The sequence below is a fragment of the Pongo pygmaeus genome, chromosome 13 (assembly GCF_028885625.2).
Source record: "Pongo pygmaeus isolate AG05252 chromosome 13, NHGRI_mPonPyg2-v2.0_pri, whole genome shotgun sequence".
NCBI lineage: Eukaryota > Metazoa > Chordata > Mammalia > Primates > Hominidae > Pongo > Pongo pygmaeus.
This window is the reverse complement of record NC_072386.2, coordinates 51,774,718-51,792,196: the sequence shown is the minus strand read 5'-3', so window position 1 is coordinate 51,792,196 and position 17,479 is coordinate 51,774,718. Positions and strand designations below refer to the sequence as shown.

General features: G+C 33.1%; 1 protein-coding gene across 7 annotated transcripts in view; it reads right to left on the bottom strand.

Annotated features, from left to right (window-relative positions):
• The window catches only part of BRD10 (bromodomain containing 10), a 141,960-nt gene that overhangs the window by 77,400 nt on the left and 47,081 nt on the right, over window positions 1-17,479 (bottom strand). For all 7 annotated transcript variants that reach the window (XR_008504531.2, XM_063649541.1, XM_063649542.1 and 4 more), the window contains one exon: window positions 8,533-8,612. Coding sequence is in view for 6 of the 7 variants with exons in the window: in XM_063649541.1 (XP_063505611.1) it covers window positions 8,533-8,612 (80 nt within the window). In the remaining variant the exon portion in view is untranslated. The remainder of the gene's footprint in view (window positions 1-8,532; window positions 8,613-17,479) is intronic.

Genomic DNA, 17,479 nt, shown 5'->3' with positions numbered 1-17,479 from the left:
TAACATTGGCAAATGGCCAAAATAATTATTAATTACTAACAACTAAACTAGCTTGGTTTAATTACTAAAGTTTTAGTGAACTGTCAACAACAGTAACAAAAATATTAGTAACTACATCTTAGTTTTTGTAAAATTATACTGAATTTCTCCAATTCATTCAATACACTTTTTTCCTAAAATAATTTAAGCTATTTAAAAAAAATTACTGTGAAAAAGAACTAGATTTCTGAAACAAAACTACAACCAAAAATCTCAGATTAATGAAAAGTCTTATTGTAATGTTTATACCATGTGATAATTAAAAAAAACTGTACTTATAAATTACTAATTCACCATTAGCTTTTATCAGCCCCATGTTTGTTACATTCATTAATTTCAGTGTAAGGGGATTGTTTTCCTAAAGGGCACTTTCTTTTGTTAGAAGAGCAAACAAAAACAATAAAAGCAAAAGTGGGTTACAACAAGATAATTCCTTGTGGCTACTGAGTGACAAAAATAAGACAGAGCCCCTTAAATTTCTTTTATTAGGTTAAACCATATGAAATTGCTGATATGCTTTTTATCTACAAAAATGGCAAGACAGTTCAACCTAACAGATTAAGAAAAAATGATCACAGATAATTTGTATTAACAATTACATATTAGGAATATCTATATAATTTCAAACTCATAGAATTGACCAAGTAGGGAAAATATGTATTTAAATAACCCAGATTAAACAATTTGAGAGTAGAAACAATACAGTGATGTAGTGGGACAGTGTAGCTGATATTTATTAGAAACTACACATTCCAATTTGCCAAATATACTTATGAAAGAAATGCTGATGGTCAAGCAGTGGACTGGCCAACCAGGTAAGTGGGTCTAGAACTAGAGAGCGTCTTCAACTTCTATTGTAACTATGAAGACTTGGAACAATGTTGTCCCTACGGTGGATTTTTATTAAGTATTCAGTGAGGACTAAACTTTTCATAGTATAATCTGCTATTATGATGACTGTGTCAAATTTGCCCCAGAGCTTGCAGATGGATGGCTATAACTCTTTTCACCGAACTTGGTGTACTTGTTAATATCAAATCATAGATTTCTTATTTGCACATATGGCAAACCACAGAGGAATTTTTACTTGCATCTCAGTTGTCTCACTACACAAGGAATAGGGTATATTTTGCATGCAGTTTGTAGAAATTTACAGGAACAATGAAGACATATATCCCTACAACTAAATGAAAACATATACCCCTACAACTAAACAGGCCCTAAAACATTTTGAGATCTTTTAATTACCAATTAGTTATGAAGTCAATAGATATTTATGTTCCATTTAAAGGAAGAGATAACACAGTTATCTCTTCATAGAAACTTACAGGAACAATGAAGACATATACCCCTACAACTAAACATGCCCTAAAACATTTTGAGATCTTTTAATTATCAATTAGTTATGAAGTCAACAGATATTTATGTTCCATTTAAAGCAAGAGATAACACAGTTCTGAAGCCAAACCATGAATGAAATCATACAGCTTAAGAGCTACATAAAATAACACTTTCAAGTGGCTGTATCTAGTTAGTAAACTGTACTAAATTAGTACTTCTCAAACTTTAATGTGCATAAGAATTGCATGGCGATCTTAATAAAACAGTTTTTTGTTTAGTAGGTCTGATGTGAGACCTTGGATTCTGCATTTCTAACAAGTTCCCAGGTATTGTCTGCAAAACATTTTTGAGTAGTAAGGTACTAAATGACTATGAATTATAAATCAACATGGCTACTGGAACATTCTAGTACCATGGAGCTAATGAGTATGAAAATACAAGATTAATTTCCAAATAGGGAATGGCATATTGAACTAAATGTACAATGATAAGACAATTGTTTCTTAAAATATTTTTAGCTGTAATATTTATTCTGAGGTTATATTAAAATGACATTAATAGCTACATAACAATTTATACTTTATATATTAAAACTAATATATATTCTCTCTATATGTATATTTAATGTATACCTAATATATATATCCAATATATAGAGTCAAATTAACCTTTTATAAAACTGAATAGGAACACAGTTAGTTTGATTTATGCCAACTCAATTCATATACAACTCTACTGCCTCTCTTCTGCCTCCGAAATAAGGCATATGTGTGGCCATTACATTCAACTCAACTTCATATGATGTTTTTAAAAACAGAATCAACCCAATAAATAAAGTTCAACTTAAAAAAGAAGAACACAGATTTTTTTTGAACAAAGCAAAACACCTTATTAAAACCTCCTTCTCATTATCTTGAATTTGAAAAACATATCTGAGGCACAGGGCCTGCAGGGGTGAACATGAAACTCCATAGCAGCTCAGATTACAGTCAGGCCACATTGCTAACACTTAAGAGAGGAGGTTTTCAGTCAAGCCGCAGAGGTTACAAGAAGAGTTTTATCTCCCAGGAAGAACCTCTCCAAGGCTGTCACACTCCCTCAAGTTAACCTTTCATTTAATACAATCCATGGCAGAGCTACAAAATCACAGATCTCAGAGCTGAAAGGGACTAAAAATGTGTAATTTGTCCAAGCCTTAGCCTAGGCTAAAGAGACCTATCTCCAATTCATATAAAAGCTAACTAAACTAACAGAGGTAAAGTGACCTAAGATGACACACTGATAGAGGAAACCACAGAACCCAGGACTTCTCCTACTATATTATATTCTTTTTAAGAGGGTCTTTATAACAAAACAAAAATAAAGAAATCTAACAACTGAACTTGTATTATAGTTTTAGGATTTAGTTTATATCTAAGCTTTCATTTTTATTAAATGGTAATATTAAAAGGTCCTCTCTTTAACTCAAGAAGCAGCAATGTATGTATGTATGTGGGGGGAGTGGGGAGGCCCTGTAGAGAACAAAAAAACTCCATGACCATATCTCAGAACTACATAATAAATCATTCCTTACTTTACTGATACTTCAAACTAGAAATTATGTCCTTTGGATAGAAATTCAATAGGTCTGAAAGATATTTACTTGCTCCAAAAAAGGACATAAGGTAACATTAAAAAAATACAAACAATATGGTAGATTATATTAAAAAGCAAAGCAAAACAATGTAGAAAAGTAAAAATGAATAGGTCCAGACAAAAGGGATCACATTCACTCCCATTCTAATAAAAAGATCCTGTAATTTATTATAAAAATTATGAGAAATACTAAATGCATGGTATAAATTCAAAATTTATATTGTATTTAAACTAAAATTATAATAGCATCTGCTAAAACTAAGCAGATGGGAAAATTTCTTTTTATTTCTTATCATCACCATACCAGCAATAACGACTACTTAAAAACTTGCAAATAAGGATATCACTTGTGACGTGAAAGCCAAATTAGTCTGATAAACAACCATGTGATTAAACACACGTTTCTCTCAATGAACTACATATATTTTTAAGGGAGAACTATATTAATTTTCAGGGAGAAGAACTCCTGCTGTTAAAAGTGAAACAAAAAGCTGAGGTTAAAAATATTCATTTTTAAGAGGGAGCAATTCAAAATAATGATATAATCAAAACGTCTTAATACAGTGAAGCAGTTAAAAAGCTGATTAAACTAACAGAGGTAAAATGACCTAAGACGACACACTGATAGAGGAAACCACAGAGAATCGCTTGAACCAGGAAGTCAGAGATTGCAGTAAGCCAGGATCCTGCCACTGCACTCCAGTCTGGCGGAAAAGCGAGACTCCGTCTCAAAACAAACAAACAACAACAACAACAACAAAACCCTAATTTTAATTTTGGTTTCAATTTGTTATGTTGAAGTACTTTATTTCTTATCCCTTAGTTTCTCCATTGGTTAGATGGAGAAGTATAGTTTTTTCAGAGGTATGTTAAGGATCAGTGAGTTTTTTTATGTTTGAAAACAATGTAATGTAAGTCTTAGCAGCTGGATTCTGGAGTTCTTCTGCAAAGCAGCCTTTAAAATCAATCATGCATATGAAATGGGAGCAAGGGCACATTGCATTAAAGATTTTTTTTTTGGTTATTATTGAAAAGCAGACTTAGAGTAACTAAGGCTGTTAAATTATTTTTAAAACTTATGTTATTGAGACTCAACACATTAGTTTTTAAAAATACTTCCTGTAACTTTCTGTCATAATTATGTACAAAAGATAAGTCATATAACATTAGATTTCTCTCTTAAATGTTAAATGAAAAGACTTTTTAGGAAAAAGTAACTATTAGGAAAACTGATATTCACTTTTCAGTCTAATAGTCTTTCTTTTATTACAAAACAGATAAGGGAAAAAGAATTTTACCAATTTAACAAAGTCATAAGTAAATGTTAAAGTTGATATAAAAGCTTAAATCACCAATATTCTATAATTATCACTAAAAAATCCAACAACTTCCCCTAGATGACAAATACATAATGCATCATAACAATAAAATAGGGATAAACATAAGTTTTCACTCTCATCAAACATAATGATGCAAATACTATTACTTGGTTTTCCACTTTTCAAATTCTTGTAGGCTTAATCATGTGCCACTTTCATTAAGACCAAATCCAAGATTTATTTCAAGGTTTTAAGTAAATGGAAAGAGTGCTAAGTGTCAATAATAGATGTTTTTATGCCATTTTTAATTGATTTTCCTATTCATAATTCAGTGTTTTTCATCAGAAGCGACTGACCTGCTTATTTGAAAACAATAAAAATGGCTAAAACAGTGAGCTGTATCATTCAATCCTCACAACTCTACAAGGAAGGTACTATTATTACCCCATTGTATAAATGAGAAACTGGAATCATGGAGAAGTTAAACAACTTACCCCACAGAGTTAATCAGTGGTAGAGCTGGCATTCAAACCCAAGTAGGTAGCCTGGTTGCAGAACCCTTGTGTTTAACCACTATGCAGATTACTGGTACCCACTGAATCAAGGTCTTTTGGAGGATGAAACCAACAATCTTCATTTTAAATAAAGGTATCACATTATTTTTATACTATCTAAAGTTTGAGAACCACTGACATAACTCTTAGGAAAAAGTGGCACACATTTGGTTAGACCCTTTACAATATACAGTCGTCCCTCGGTATCCGTGGGGTACTGGTTCCAGGACTCACCTCTGAACCCTGTGGATACCAAAATCCAAGGATGCTTAAGACCTTGATATAAAGTGGTATAGTATCTGCATATAACACATCCTCCCATATACTTTAGGTCATCTCTGCATTACTTATAATACCTAACACAATGTAGTTGTGATATAAATTGTTATATCATATTGTTTAGGGAATAATGACAAGAAAAAAAATCAGTACATGTTTAGTACAGACACATTTAAAACAATATTTTCAATCCAAGGTTGAATGCACAGATGCAGAACCTACAGATACAGAGGGCCGACTGTACACACACACACGCCCACCCCCACCCCACCCTGCCACGCATACAAACCCAAACCACCATTTGAATGCTCACAGTGCATACTCTAAATAGGAGTAGGATGATTATTTTCTAAACCTGGGTGCAGATATTAGGTGTGTATATAAACATGGATTCTTTCTGAAGCAAATAGGGGGGCAAGTTCAAGTTCTAGCTTTAAAAAAAGTCAACAAAAACACTGTCAAACTAAAAAGCAGCTGAGGTCAAACATTTTTAAAAACTCATTAGGACTTTAAAAAAAAAAAAACTTCACAATTTAACCCTTTCATTTATCTCTATCTAAGCATGCTTTCTGTCAATTTAATGAAGACCGGTCCTTTGGCAAATTGGTCAGGTTTTACAAAAGGGATCTATTATCTATCCAAAAACAGGTTCATTATTTTCAGAAGCAAGGTATTTCAGAATGAATAATATGAAGATCTTTTGACTAAATATTTCTATATTTTTATGTTTAATGCTAGAAATGTGATATTTAAAACACCTTGGACAAAACAAATAATTTACAGAATCTGAGGTGCTAAATACCATATCGCTAGAACTTTTGGGAAGGGAATAAATTCACTTTATTATATAATAGTCTTCTTACATGTGGAAGACTCAAATAAAATAACACACTACATAAAATTATTTTGAGAGACAAAACTAAGTTTTGCATTTAACAGCAAAGTTTACTAGTGACTAGCACTATCTTCTACTTTATTAATGTGTGTATTTGAAGCAAATGATCTATTTCCCTGTGAGACAGTTGCCAAGTTTCTTTATGAGTAATGCCGTGGTATTCATATTGTAAACTAGGCATAAGAACCACTGTTTTCATGAGACTATTACTCCTCTCTATCCTCTCTCTTTCTCTCTTTTTCCCTCTCTGTTTTCTCTCCCTCTAGGACACCTTGAGAACCAGGAAGAGACTTATTTATTTATTTATTTATTTATTTAGAGACAGAGTTTCCCTCGTTGCCCAGCCTGGAGTGCAATGGCGCGATGTTGGCTCACTGCAACCTCTGCCTCCCAGATTAAAGCGATTCTCCTCTCTCAGCCTCCTGGGTAGATGGGATTACAGGCACATGCCACCACACCCGGCTAATTTTTTTTGTATTTTTAGTAGAGACGGGGTTTCATATTGGTCAGGCTGGTCTCGAACTCCTGACCTCAGGTGATCCGCCTGCCTCGGCCTCCCTAAGTGCTGGGATTACAGGTATGAGCCAGTGGGCCCAGCCAAGACCATTTTAAACAGCTCAATCTGGCAAAATATTTTGACCATGACCCATGGTCAGCAACACATTTTACAATGCATATCCTTGTGTACACACATACAATTGAAACCAAAGTTTCACAAAACAATATATGTGACTGTACATATTCACATTGCTATATGTAGCACACTTACTATATGTAATTGTGCTGATTTCTTTTCTGGTTTAATTTTGTTAGCTTAAAAAAGAAACACTGGTCATGCAATCTACTAAAATGATTTCATGCCTCACTTATGAATACCACTGCAATTTTAAAAAACACTGGCTATGCAGCCTGTGCTACTTAATATATGGAAAAGTCTATTCACTAAGATGGGTATAGAGGAAATATTAACAATGGGCGAGATTTGCTCTAACATCTATATTCCCAGGGCTGATGCTTTGAGGATTGAGAAAAACATAAGTGGGAGAAATAGTAAACACAGGTGTGACAGCAGTGGACGCATGATGATGTAATACTAAAGCATTAAAAAATATGTTACAAGAAGTGGTATAAAGCCCTCTAAGTAAACAGTAAAATTGTTATTTTTTTTATTAACTACTCTGCAACCAAGGTTATATAATATATAAAAGGATTTTGTAGAAATGTTTGTAATTCATCCTAAGAATATCATTAAAAATATTCTATTCTAAAGTACTAAGAGAAAAACATGTCTATTTTAACTGTTGATTTAAAAATGTTAAATTTTTACCAGTTAGTAACTTCCATAAAAACACTCTCCAAAATAGAATTTTTACTGAAAATGAATGTGTCCACATTTTTAGATATATCTATTAAATTCACATTATATATTATCAATATTTTCATAGCTATTGTCCCTTTATTTTCATCTCTACTTGACTTGAGACTCACAAATTCATTTTAACATCACTTTTATCTTTTGGTCATTAGGTATGAGTTTATAAAACTTCTGAAAATTGACTAGACACATGAATGCAAAGACGTTTTTAAAGAAAGTGTTTATTGAAGAAAATACATCTTTTATAAAATAGAAAATAAAAGCATTAATTAGGGTGAGATTCTCTGCTTAGCATTAGCTACAAATAAAAAACTCTTCACTTAATCATATGGCAGTACATACAATTACTTTTTCTTTCCACAGAAATGTTTAAAGACCATTTCAATTAACCTTTACTTAATATTCTCTTTGAAGATCATATACAGCTAAGAGTTGAAAGATTTGTTTTCCAAGTAATAAATCTACCATTTATTTCTACAGTGCCCAAATAAATGAAAACGAACTATCTAGGCAATGTTACCATCTCCAAATTATGATTTGTTCTTGGGAGAGTTTTATTCACACATTTGCTTTTATGTATGCTATATATATATACACATACATATATACACATATATATATGTATACATACATATATACACGTATATATACGTATACATACATATATATGTATACGTATACATACATATATAGTATGTATACGTATACATACATATATACGTATATATATGCATACATATATACGTATATATATGCATACATATATACGTATATATATGCATACATATATACGTATATATGTATATATATATACACACACACATACATATACTATATAGTATATATATTATTTCTATTAAACTGCTTCTAGGAAATGTAGTAGAGATTAAGATATAAAAAAGGGTTTTTACTATTAAAAGACAAAAATAGAGGTAAAAATTATGAAATACTAGCAGGGGGAAAAGTCATTGTCAGAAACATTTCATTACAAGTATGTGTGCTACAGTTTCTTGGAATTCAGCCAAACTCTCGAGGAATGATATGAACACTGAAACAAAAAATTAAAAAATTTCGAGACAAAGTTGAAACATTTACCTGAAACTCTGGTACAGTAGGTGACTTTGTGACAGTTTTCCTCTTCTTTGTGATTGCTTTTTTAGAGACGGATTTTTTTCCTTTCAAGATTAAAAGAGAAAAGCTTCATAATGCTGTTTATAGCACTTCATTAACAAAAAACAAATTACGCAGATCCTTGAATGTTAAATTGTGACTAACAGATGGCTGCTAGTGAGTCAAATAAAAATGATGAATCAAAACAAGCCCCAGTAAAAGCAAATATTAAACTATTAACTACCTGTTAACAGACATATTAACAAATGCTGTTTTATGTTTATATGAACTGAACTATTACCATCTCCAATGTGTTATACAGTAGAATCTACTGCAAGATTAGGCAAAAAAGTCACATGACTACTGCTTAATTAAAATCTACATTTGCAACTTAAGATGAGACTACATAGGAAAAAAAACCTTACCTTTAACATTGACCTCGCAGTCAGGAACTTGCATAAGAACTACAGCTGAAGACTATGGTCTCTAGCCAGTCTAATGTGAAAATCCCCTTAGTAGCTTAGGTAACAAAGTTTTTCTACTCCTTTAGCTCTGCACTCACCTAATAGGCTGCCCTTGGTGGTATCAATACCCAAAGTTTTAAAAGAAGATAAACATCTCCCTTTAAAGTGCACCTAGTTATTTGCGGAATCAGAAACCTCTGGGAAAAATAAACCTCTTATACTTAAAGCCAATTCACAGTATACACTGAAATATATCTACTTTTTGTATTTAACTTGACAAAAAAATATACATACATGCATAAAAATTCTATTTTTAGACCAGACGCGGTGGCTCACACCTGTAATCCCAGCACTTTGGGAGGCCAAGGCAGGCGGATCACCTAAGGTCAGTTCGAGACCAGCCTAGTTAACACGGTGAAACCCCGTCTCTACTAAAAATACAAAAATTAGCCGGGTGTGGTGGTGTGTGCCTGTAATCCCAGCTACTTGGGAGCCTGAGACAGGAGAATCGTGTGAACCTGGGAGGTGGAGGTTGTAGTGAGCCGAGATCGCACCATTGCACTCCAGCCTGGGCAACAATAGTGAAACTCTGTCTCAAAAAAAAACAAAACAAACAAACAAAATTCTATTTTTAGTTAGAAACATATTAAAGGTTTTCCCCCAATTTGTAATTGGCAAAATCAACTAACAAACTGTTAATTACTCAACAAATACTAGATATAGGACACTGTACAAGTTACACAGACAACACGAAAGTAAAAAATTATAAAAAAGAAAAATCTTGTCCTCTAGGAGCTTACAATCTACACAAGGGCACAAAAAATATTCAGAAATACTTTTCTGTCATTTTTAGTTCACAATCATTTGCAGACTAAAATCCACTTAAAAGTCAATATGTTTTTCAAAAGGGAAAATGAGTGAGTATATAAAGTAACTTTGCTGTACATAATCCTAATGCTCCCTTCCAAACATTTTCCTATATAAACATGATCATCTTGCAAGAAATACGTCAACTCAATTGACACAATTCCAGTTTATAATTTGTTTTTTGTATTACTTTTTAATCATATCGCAGAACTGTAATTTATAAAATTTCTAACTTTTGGCTCAATAAAATCCATGTATACTATGACTGAACTGCAAATTTTGAGTTGCTGAGGTTCACAGGGGTTTAACTGTCTTATTTTAATAAGTATTGACGGGTGTCATTTGACATTTGCTTTCAATTAAATTAAAATAACCCAACATATATTTCTTTATTCACCATTGTTATTTACTTCTGCGCTTACACAGTACCTTATAACAGAAGTAAACTCCTACAAAGATAGGTAAGTGAGTGGGCTACTTAAATAAGCAATACTCAGGGAGAAGTGATTAAATTCTTGGTATCTCTATAATACAGCTAGTAACTGATTCCTAAACTGAGTGCCGTAAGTATTGCTGAAGGGGGCTCATGAATTTGAATGCCAAGATGCCTTTCCTCTATACATTGCCTTTACCATTTTTTTCAAGTTCACAAGAAAAAACTGAATGATCTTGCTGACTTATGTATGGGAAGGTTTTATAAAAACAGTAATTTGGAGGAAATAAAATTCTTCCTCAACCTCTCCCCACCAGCCCTACTCTGATTAGCTTAAAAAAAAAAAAGCCATTTGATTTTGTATTCATTTATAAGCACAACAGAGGTCACCCTTGAGAGTCCCATGAATTTCATCTTATTGTTACACAGGCACTAAACACAGGTACTAAACTCTCAGTTAACTCTAGCAGCTACTCTATTTGAATGGAATGAGAAGCTAAGGTGGCTACTTGGTATTTCAGTTCACCATGTCATTAGGATTCTTAAATGTTATTAGGGAATTGGAGGTAATGTTACATATTGGTTATAAGCCTGAGTTTTAGAACTAAACTACCTGGGTTTGAATAACTGCTACAACCACCTACTATTATAGAGGTCACGTATAATAGCTACTACATACAAGACCTTGAGCAAACTGCTTTATTTCTCTGTGCAGTTTCTTCATCTGTAAAACAAGGATAATAGTATTACCTACTCTGTGAGAATTAAATGGGTTATAACATCCCAAAAGCTGATACTACTGCTAGACACATGGTAGGTGATCAATAAATGTTAGCTATTGCTTTAGCTTTAGCTAAGCTATGGTGAGAAAAGCCTAAACAGAAAATCTTTTAACTTTCTTTAAATTCTTTTTACTTACTCCATCTCAGTTCTTCTTATGCATGTCCTCTAAACTATCACTCTACTTTGTACACAAATCAATGAATGTAATACTTAGAGTATTGTAATTGTCTGTTCTTATGTTTGTCATCCTTACTATACTGTAAATTATTGGTGACAGAAATCACATTATTCACTTTGTATTTACAGTATTTAGCACACATAAGTTCTAAGAAGTGATCCCTAAATACAAGAATCCTACTTTTTTCAGAAATGTCACCAACAGTCTAGGGGGTAGGAAAAGGGATGCAGGTAATTGTTTACAATTCTGAGGGTCCATTTAAGTCTATTTTGTAGTGAAGAAAACATTGACAACAATTTTAAATAATTTAAACAATTCACCAGAGAGTTTCAACATGACCTAGTAGTAGTAGTAAGAAGATTAACATTTATTGAGAACCTGCTGTGTGTCAGATACTTAGTAAAGTGGTCTGTATAAATAAACTTATTTATTTCTCAATATAACCCTCCCAGGTAGGTAATAACTCTATTGTAATATGGGATAACTGAAGATCAAAAAGATTAATTAACTTACTCATGTGTCACACAGTAAGTAAGCACCACAGTCAGGGATTCTAACTACAAAGTCCAAGCTCCTTCCATTATGTAATTCTACCGCACAAATATCCTAAGTTACCACTTATTGATTCCTACCATGTGCCAAGCTCCAAGTGACATACTATGCATTTGCTATTCTAATTAATCCTAACAATACAGCCAAGTAGGTACTACCTCACTTATCACAGATAAAGAAACAGGCTATAAACCGGTAAAGAAACTGATGGAGGAGCTGTAGCTAATATACACTAGGAGCATACATGTGAAATTAGGTCTGTCTCACTTCAAAGCTGTACTCTTTTTATGGTAAAATACTGCATTCTTTCAAATTTTTGAAAGAGATGTAATCTTCTGTTTGGCTCAGAGCATTCCTTTTGATTAGGGTTGGATGATTTGTACATTTACTGTTTTTTAATACCTTCAGTATATATCCTCAAAAAAACTATTTCAGTATAAATTTTCCTGTATTCTTCAGTAAAAAAATCAGCACTTCAAAAAATTAAATATTATTTTAAAAATGAGCATGGGATACTACAAAACCACGCCTTTATCTGGTAATCTGTTTTTGCTTCAGGACAAAATATATACAGGGCAAGTTACATACTACCCCCCAGTGGGCTTCCCTTCCCTTATCACTCAACTTGATCACATCCCAGGCCTTTTACTTCCACTGCCCTAAGTTACCTGGTCATATAAAATAGAATAAAATTCTCAAATCTAAAATTATGCTGAAGTCAGAAGTCAAATTAAAACATACACAGAATTTCAATACCACTCTTGAGCCTAAAACAAAGTGTCAACTGTACCTGGAAAATGCATTAGGAAACATTAATAAACCTTAATAATAAACCTTAGTAATTAATGTTACAAAAGTATACCCTAATGAAGCTTTCTAAAATACTATGCTTAGAACAATTTAAGAAAAGAATGCCCAACCTGAGAGGGAAAATTATAACTAAAGATATATTTTGTACTGTAACTGAGGCATAAAACTCTAGTTTTCTAGAATCTGGAAATACGCCTTTTATAAAAGAAATGGCATATTTTCTTTACACACGAAGGTGATTATCATCCCCCTTTCAGTTCCCCTTTCTCAGTTTCTTATTCCTCATTCTTTACCCCTCTCCTTTACTTGGTTTTCCTGTCTTCAATCCTCAGACCACTGGGCTACTTATACTCAGACTTCCACTTTAAGCCAAGTGTGGTGGTGCATGCCTGTGATCCCAGCTCGCCTGTGGTCCCAGCTACTTGGGAGGCCGAGGTGAGAGGATGGCTTGAGCCCCGGAGTTCGAGGCCAGCTGGGCAACATAGCGAGATCCTGTCTCTCAGGGAGGGATAGGAGGAAGAAAAAGAAAAGAAAAAAAAAGGTACTTCAATGCTTTCCTAGATTTAGCCTTTCCATGTTTTAAAATTATCCCAACACATTCACTCCTCCCTCTGTACTTTCATCTTAGGAATCTTAATAAATAAATGAATACTAAGATATTAATCACTGTTGCAAGTAAAAACTCAAGGGTATTTGTATTATTAAACAGTGAATTTGCAAAGTGCCTGGGATATAAAGTCACAGAACTAGAGCCTAAATTTGTCTTTTATTTACTAAATGTGCATGTCTTGAGCTAACTATATTCTAGGAGTTTCTGGAGTGTTCTATCTCAAGTAAGCAATTTGACCTTAACAAAACAGTTTATTTTCCTTTTATTCTCCTTACCTATAAGCAAATTTCTTATCATACTGGTAATTCTTTAACCCTATCACATAATTCAGTAACTCCTGAACACCCATTTCTTTTTACCCTTTAACTTAGAATATTGAATCAGTTGCCAAATTCTGCTACTTATTGCAGCATCTCTCTCAAAACAGAATTTTCTTCTATCACTGTGATAGAAAAGTCACATAATCAATCCTTACCTGGATTTAGAATTTTCTCTTGTTAAAAGTTATCATCTACCCCTTCATCTTACCCCTACCAGCTTCTTTTCATAGCTCTTTAATGGTATCCTAATTATCTTGCAAGATCCTTTCTCCTAATCCTGTCACTTACTAGCTCTAGCTGTGTGACCTTGGACAAGTAAATCTCTATCTCAATTTTTAAAAATCTCTAAAATCTGTAATAACGGGGAATAATAGTAATATTTATTTTTTGAAGCTTTCATGAAGATTAAATGAGATAATATGTATAAAGGCTTAGAACAGTGCCTGGCATACAATAAGCACTCAATGAGTACTAGGTTTTTTAGACAAAAAGTAGAAGGATTGAAAAAATAAAAGGACATGGAGTATAGTAAATCCTTTCACTCTCTTTATATTTTGAAATCTTCAGCTGTTATGCTAAAACTTTTCTCCATAAGACACATGTAGTTAGGGTCTCTAGTGCTATCACTACAGAACTATATATAATAACCTTTTCACAAATATGGGCCTGGAAATAATCAAACACTGCAGATTACACTACCTTCTCAGTCATTTCCTATAAAGCAGCTCATTACTTTTTACACATCTGATACATCTTATTTCAAGCTCAATTCCTTGCACTGGACTCGATTCAATTATTTAACATAGTACCACATGCCTAGAAAGATCACCCAAAAATGACACCCTTCTATCATTCGAACAGCTTCTAAAACCTCAACTTTTCCACGAAAGTTTTCTTTAATTGTGCTTCTTCCAGTGACACCTCACTTAATTATGCCTCTATGCTTTTGCTTGTGTTATTCAACGTTTTCCACCTATCCAATTCCCATTATTCTTCAAAGTCCTTCATCCCTTGTAAAACCTTCCCAGGCTAGCATAGCACACTAATTTTTTTCTCTACTTGACCTTTTACTGTGTTGTCTTTATCTGTACTTAACTATTATTCACTTGAGGTCACTGACCACTTTTTAACTTAGTTTTTTCACCTGTAAGAGAATAAGACCACTTGTCTTATTCATTTTAGTCAGTTTAGAGGTGCTACCATAAAATGATTTGGGTGAAAATAATGACTATTGGCCAGGCGTGGTGCCTCACGCCTGTAATCCCAGCACTTTGGGAGGCCGAGGCGGGCTGATCACCTGAGGTCAGGAGTTCGAGACCAGCCTGGCCAACATGGTGAAATCTCATCTCTACTAAAAATACAAAAATTAGCCGGACATGGTGGCACGTGCCTGTAGTCCCAGCTACTCGGGAGGCTGAGGCAGGAGAATTGCTTGAACCCAGGTGGTGGAGGTTGCAGTGAGCAGAGATCGCACCAATGCACTCCAGCCTGGGCAACAAGAGTGAGACTCTGTCTCAAAAAAAAAAAAAAAAGAAAAGAAAAGAAAATAATGACTATTTGAGGGGGGAAAACTTTCCAAACAAAACTGGTTGAAAGTATCTTAAAACACCATAAGCTTTTTGTAACTGTTAATGCATCTGTAATCTTTTTTGTGTTTTTTCAGATTTTATAAAAAGTCCCCTAATTTTTAGAATTTCTAATTCATTTTAGCCAACTCTACTTGCTCTACACGATCTATAATAGTATATTACTGAAAACAAACAAAATGTCCAATAAGGAGACTGGTTAAATTAACTGCAAAATACAACAGGATCCTACACAGCCATTTAAAATGATGCTGCAGGGACCTATTTATTGCCCAAAGATGTTCATGGTATACTGACACGTAGGGGAAAAAAAAGCAGATTGTTAAAATGGTATGTATAGTATAATCCTATTCAAAAATACATAGTCTTTGAAAAAGTGTTGAAAGATACATATTAAGGAGTTAGTTTTAGTTACATCTAAGTGAACCATATTAAATGTGTTCATTTATTTGTTCAGTATATTCCCACAAAACGCATCAACCAATCTGCTAAAGTACCAGGGATGCAAAGCCAGAAATAATCCTTCTGTCCCTAAGAATGTTATAGAATAGAGAGGAGACAATCCTCAAAATAACCTAGAAGTAAATGCAACTATAATAAGTATTACGAAGGAGAAGTGTCTGGTGCTATAAGCATGAACAGCAGGGAAAATTTTAACAAGTCAAAAGATAATGGGAGGCTTCCTTAAGGAAGTGATACAACAATAAACATTTACTAGGTAATGAGGAAAGGGCTATTCTTTTTGCTTGTCTCTGTATTCTTTAAAGAAAATGTACTGCTTGTATAATAAGAAAAAACAATGAAAGAAAACCAAATGATCTGAATTTTTTTTGCTCTGAGTTTTTTTTTACTCTTAAATAATTATTTTTAATTTATGCACAGCTAATCTTGCCTGTCTTGCTTAAATGACAAAGTTTTCAGAAACGTTTAAATTTTGAAAACAGGTCATCAAGGAAAAATTTCTAATCACCAGGACATATTTTTCTTTTCTATGACTGAATAAAAACATAAGATCAAGCACGAGATAATGGACATTATATTGTTTCCATTGTCTTCTATTTATTCTATAATGTTTCCAATAGTAAGGAATAGGCCTAAATGAGTAAAAATGAATTCAAAATTTAAAAAGGAGGAAAGAAACCCCAATTCTGAAAAGTAGATTAAAATGCTTAAATATTACCCAAACTGCCTCAAACTGTGCTAAAATTATCAAATCATTTTTCAACCAAATTGTCTTTGTGCCTTCTACTAAAAATCATCTGCCAACACAATAAGAAGGCTTACTAAATTTGGAGATACTACCAAAAATTAAAGCCTGTATTACGCAACATAAAACAGACCAGATTAACCACATGTGGAACTTAGTCCACCCTAAGTGAAGGTTCATACATCAGTCATGAATGACACAGCTCATCCCAAAGTGTATTCTACAGAATACACAGATCATTGGTAACTATTACTTGAAAAAAAGCTGTGTTAAAATAAATTTGAAAAAAATACTACGTTAAACAAAATTAAGCAGTTTTCTTTTCTTCAAGACTTTCCAGAGTCTTTAATAAACAGGCCCAGAATAACTTAACAATTTAGAAGTTCAGAAGATTTTGAAAACTAAAAGTCTAAATATAATTTATATGGTAAGAAAACCTGACTTCAACTTAAGGTTTCCTAGTCTTTGTTTTCTTTAGTTTAATTCATACATTTTTCTGTAGAGATTATATGTTTGATTACAGGAGTAATTCCCACTGGGGATATTACTTAACCTAAGCCCCACTGGCTATGACTTAAACATTATATACACCATAATGCCCTTCTAAAATCTGAAGATTTCTGAATTTCATAACAAATCTATTATCAGTTTTGCAAAATGAATTGTGAACCTCTACTAAAGCACAATGTGAATCTTTAAGAGGAGTATTTTCCAAACCTATGATGATGGAGCTCACTTTTAAAAAGAGAAAATAAAGACTGGATTAAGGTATGCCCCAAACTGACTATGAAAGGCCACGATGTCTCACACCTAATACAGAAGAACAGGGTAAAGCCTCAAATAGACAAGTGGACTGAAAATTACATAAAACAAATGTTTAGTTGTTATTATAACAGTTTATGTAACATTGTTATATCAATAAGGAATTCAATAACTGATGAAAAAAGGGAATTGGCCAATGTTTACCCAGTATTAACTAGGTAAGCAGACAAAACTGCATCTACCAGATCCAAACATTTTTGTCACTTAAGACCTGACTTCCTAAAATTTGCTCTGAGAATAAAATAAGCATATAAACAAGTGTATTCTTTTCTTCTGTTTCATGCATGTAAGTCTTCTCTC